Here is a 4970-nt window from a genome sequence, read left to right on the forward strand (position 1 = left end):
TTGTTTGTTTTGTGTTGCGATGCCTGTCTATATATTCAATTCTGATTGATTGTCTGACTTATTTCTTTTTTTCTCTATGCATATGCTTGTCATTTTTTTTACTGAAAAATGTTTGAATGTGCCCCTCCTGCTAGGACCATGCATGGTCCGCAGTATTTCAAATAAATAAAAATAAAAAACTACTCGAAGAGGTCTGGATCAAGTGCTACGGCAAAGATCAGGTCGAGAGCTACCGAGAATAGCGTGGCGAGGAGAACCCGGCCATGGACCGACCCATCACGAGAGAGGAGGTCGTCGAGGCGATAAGATCGGCCACGAAGAACACGGCGGCGGGGGCGGACAGATCCGGAACTCGCTAATAAGGAACCTCAGTGACGAGGCGATAGATCAGCTTACGACCTACCTCAACAAGCTCTGGCAAGAGGGAAGAGTGCCGGCGGAGTGGAAACATGCCGTCGTCGTGATGATTCCGAAGCCAGGCAAGAAGCTCCAGATCGAGAACCCCAGGCCGATATCTCTAACGTCGTGCCTGGGCAAGCTGTACGAGAAAGTGATCACGAAGAGAATCCAGTCGCACCTGGAAAACGAACAATGGTACCCGGACAGCATGTACGGGTTCAAAGCCAACCTCTCTACGCAAGACGTGCTGCTCCAACTCAAGGAGGAAGTGCTCGAGGCGATGCCGAAGGCGGGCGAAAACGTCGTCATGGCCCTCGACATAAAGGGGGCTTTCGACAACGTAAACCACGCGGCCATCATGGAGGGCATCAACAACACCAACTGCGGGAAGAGAACGCACGATTACGTCAGAGCCTTCCTGAGCGACAGAACGGCGACCGTGGGGCTGGGCGAGCTGAGAAGCGACGTCTTCCCCACGCCGTGCAAAGGCACACCCCAAGGATCCGTCATATCGCCCGTCCTCTTCAACGTGGCAATGATTGGACTTTCAAGACGGCTCAAGGAGATCCAGGGCATCCAACACGCGATGTACGCCGACGACATCACGATATGGGTCACCCAAGGATCACTCGGGGAGAAGCAAGAAAAACTACAGGAAGCGGCAACTTGCGTAGAAACTTACACCAGAGAGAGGGGCCTAAGATGCTCGACGGAGAAGTCGGAACTCCTCAGGGTCGGCAAGCATCCCACCCAAGCGACATTGGAGGTCGTTCTCGAGGGACAGAACATCCCGGAAAAGAACATGATAAGGATCCTGGGCATGTGGTTGCAAGGAAGCCGGAAATGCAGCCACACCATCAGCCTGCTGAGTAAGGCGGCAGAGCAGGTGGGCCGTATGATCAACAGAGTCTCCCAAAAGAGATATGGAATGAGAGAAGAAGACACTCTCAAGCTAGTTAACAGCCTAATTGTCAGCCGAGTCATGTACTCCCTGCCGTACCACGCGACGACCAAGGCGGAAAGAGAGCAAGTCGACATCATTCTCAGGAAGGCGTACAGGACTGCTCTACACATACCCAAGTACACGTCGAACGAAAAGTTGCTCCAGCTAGGCATCAGCAATACCTTCAGCGAGCTCGCCGAAGCTCTGCTGGGAACGCATACCACGAGACTCAGAGGCACCCCCACGGGACGAGCGCTCTTAAGAAGGTTGGGTCGGGACACGAGCGGACTGGTAGACAGATACGCGGACGTACCGGACCACCTTAGGAAAACCATTAACGTAGGACCATTGCCGAAAAACATGGACCCCAATCTTCACGAAAATAGACGAAAAGCGAGGGCCGAGTACGTGGAGAGAACGCTAGCCCAGTTAGACAACACCGTATACACGGACGCTGCCGTATATCCGCGCGAGAGAGAACGCGTAACCGCGACGGTAGTGGTAAACAAGGAAGGAAACATGATCACGTGTGCCACGGCAAAGGTCGCCGGCACAGCGGAGGCCGAAGAGATTGCCGTTGCGCTGGCGGCAGCAGAAGGCTACAGAACGGGCCGATCTCTCAACATACTAACGGACTCGAATGAGACGTGTAGGAACTACACGAGGGGCAGGATCAGCAGAACAGCCCTTAAAATACTCAGCGGGGTAACCTCCGCCGAGGAGAAACCCAGGCATAACCTAATCTGGATCCCGGGCCACGCGGGCATAGTGGGGAACGAAAGGGCAGACAGCCTAGCTCGAGGTAGCGCATTCCGAGCAGGGCAGTCAAATGCTCCGCAGCTCCGCCTACAGGCTTGCGAGGGGGGATACGCAGAGACCTTGCACTTGCATAGGGGAGCTAGAATTAGATATCCACCACCACACAAAGCCCTAACAAAGGAGGAAGCGACCGGCTGGCGCAGATTACAGACCAACTCCTTTCCTAACCTACACATACTTAATAAGATGTTCCCGACACAATACAGAGCCACCTGCCCTTGGTGCGATGCCACACCTACACTTTATCATATCACGTGGGAATGCGAACGCAACAAGGCATTCCACCAACACGAACACCCGAGTGCGGAGCAATGGGAGAACTACAGATTGGGCTAGTTGGTGTCGATTCATAGTGATGGTTCAACAGCGCAAACACACACAGACCAAGAAGGAGACAAGACACACACAGCGCTGAGTGTCTTGTCTCCAGTGTCTCCAGTGTGTGTCTTGTCTCCTTCTTGGTCTGTGTGTGTTTGCGCTGTTGAACCATCACTATGAAGCAATGGGAGAGTCGGCTCACCAGCGGCGAGCTCGCGACCCAAAGGGCCTTAGTGCAGGACGCGACTGATGCAGCACGACTCAGTGGAGCCTTGGAATAGGGGCCCACCCTTGCCGACGAGAAGCCTCAAGTCGCCAGCGCCAGAGAAGACGACGGAGCCTTCATAACCGCGAATCCCTTGAAAGATAAAATAAAGTTTTCACTCACTCACTCGCAACCTACTAGGCTTAACCAAAGCTAAGCCGCCGCCAATTTTTTAAGGCGAAAGCTGGTTGATTGGTTTATGGGGTTTAACGTCCCAAAGCGACTAAGGCTATGAGAGGCCGTAGTGGAGGGCTCGGGAAATTTCGACCACCTGGGGTTCTTTAACGTGCACTGACATCGCACAGTACACGGGCCTCTAGAATAAAGCGAAAGCCTTTCTGCCTCGTACTGTCGTTAGCAGACGCGTCGGCAGGAGTGTCGACAGACGCGTCGGCAGCCGTGTCGACAGACGCGTCGGCAAATTCGTCCGCCTTTCGGCGTCACTGCTTAAAAGGCTCAAGGTTCCAGCATGAATAAAGGCGCATCTAGTGAATGCATGGACTTCATAAATAAAATAAAAGGAGTAAAGTCAAGAAAAGGAAAATAAAAAATAAAAATAAGAAAATGAACAAAAATAAAAACAAAATAAAGATAAGATGTGCAAAATAAAAATAAAAAACAATAAAATTAAAAAGGAGCAATAAATAAATAAAAACAAGATCTGAAAAATAGAAAGTAAATAAAAACAAACAGTGGCCAGGAATTGCTTTCGCCTTGCAGCACTTTAGAGAGCCAAAGTACCCCTGAATTTTTTTGTGTAGCCAGAGCTACACGACGCTACCCAGTCGAGCATGTCGCTATCCACACGAGCATATGAACGTCCGTAGCTGTTGTGACGTCTAGGTGTGTTTTTGGCATTTAATTGCTCCACATCAACGAAATCTGGAATTTTCACCCACTACCTTATGCAATAAAACTTTTTAGAGCGCAGCTCTTTGGCGTCCGTTCCTGGGTTTCGCGTCGTCGTCGGCGTTGTCGTCGGCCTCGTAACCAGCTCCGCCCCCCTTTCATCTCCCCAGCGCTAGCAGCTACCGACTGATACCGCTGGATGCCGCTGACGCCGCTAGAGAGTCAAGATAACGTGACTGCATAGAACACCGTCGCCGCCATGCAGAAAGAGGACGAAAGGGTCCCCCCCCCCCCCTGTTCTTGTGTGGCGGATAGGGTGCTCTTCAGTTGCCGACGCGCCGGTTATTTCACGTAGGCCCCGGCACGTCGACGAATACGTGACCACCTTCCCACGGCTACACCTGGTTCTTAGCGCTGCGGAAGCGAGGGTATCATATTGTTTGTGTCGGCATCGGCGGCGTTGTCCCTGAAACCAACTCCGCAGCTGGGGTTGACTCACTATCGAAAAGGTGAAACAGCTTATTTGCTGCGCTCAAATTTCGCATTAGGAAGTAACGTAATCGTCGGTATTTTTTTTTTCATATATCTTTACAGAACGACATGAACGTGCGGACAAAATTTGCGGACACTTTTTGATGACGCGTACATAGCCATATAATGCTTTCGCATTAAAAACAAAAAAATTCGCTGTGGCTTAGCTTGGTTAAGCCCAGTAATTGCGAAAGTAATATCCGTACCTATGCCATGGTATAGCTGGTAGTATAGCTGGTGGTGGTGCTTGTGGTTAGACTTGTGGTGATGCATCGGTTATACAATCCAATCCAATCCCATCCCATCCAATCCAATCCATTCCACTCCAATCCAATCCACTCCTATCCAATCCAATCTAATCTAATCTAATCTAATCTAATCCAATCCAATCCAGTCCAGTCCAGTCCCGTGCAATCCAATCTAATCTAATCCAATCTAATGCAATCAAGGTCAAATGAAGGTCAATGGTGGTCACCGCCGCGGCACGGCAAAGGCGTGAAAGTGCTAGTATTGCGTTCGCAATAAAAACGCTTTCGCCTCAACGCACTTTAGACAAAGTGCCCCCTGAATTTTGGGCTGACACGTTCTTCAAAGAAAAGTTTTAACTCTTCACGATTTTGCGTGTCATCCTTGAGAAGGGCCATGCTAATACTTTGGCGAGAGTTTGGGTCCGCGGAGGATCGCTGTTGAGTCGCTCGATTGTAGCCAGCCCTCGCAGGGTGCGTAAATCAGCGCACAAAGAAATGCGAATTCCGTAAGGAGATAAAGGCTGCTTTTCTGCAAGCTGCAAAGCAGCGGAACCTCTTCTGGCCGCCACGACGCTTCACTGAACACAGGACAATGAGA

General features: G+C 50.9%; 1 protein-coding gene across 1 annotated transcript; it reads left to right on the top strand.

The window, feature by feature from the left end:
- The first annotated feature begins 443 nt into the window (after window positions 1-443).
- LOC149336368 (uncharacterized) lies at window positions 444-2537 on the top strand. Its single transcript, XM_089552851.1, has one exon. It carries the CDS (start codon window positions 464-466, stop codon window positions 2495-2497), a length of 2034 nt encoding a protein of 677 aa, XP_089408977.1. The 5' UTR covers window positions 444-463; the 3' UTR covers window positions 2498-2537.
- Window positions 2538-4970: the final 2433 nt, after the last annotated feature.

The sequence above is a fragment of the Amblyomma mixtum genome, chromosome 7 (assembly GCF_055824585.1).
Source record: "Amblyomma mixtum isolate Tamu chromosome 7, ASM5582458v1, whole genome shotgun sequence".
Lineage (NCBI taxonomy): Eukaryota > Metazoa > Arthropoda > Arachnida > Ixodida > Ixodidae > Amblyomma > Amblyomma mixtum.

Coding starts and splice junctions, on each gene's coding strand:
- LOC149336368 (XM_089552851.1), top strand. CDS start 464: ATGATTCCGAAGCCAGGCAAGAAGCTCCAGATCGAGAACCCCAGGCCG.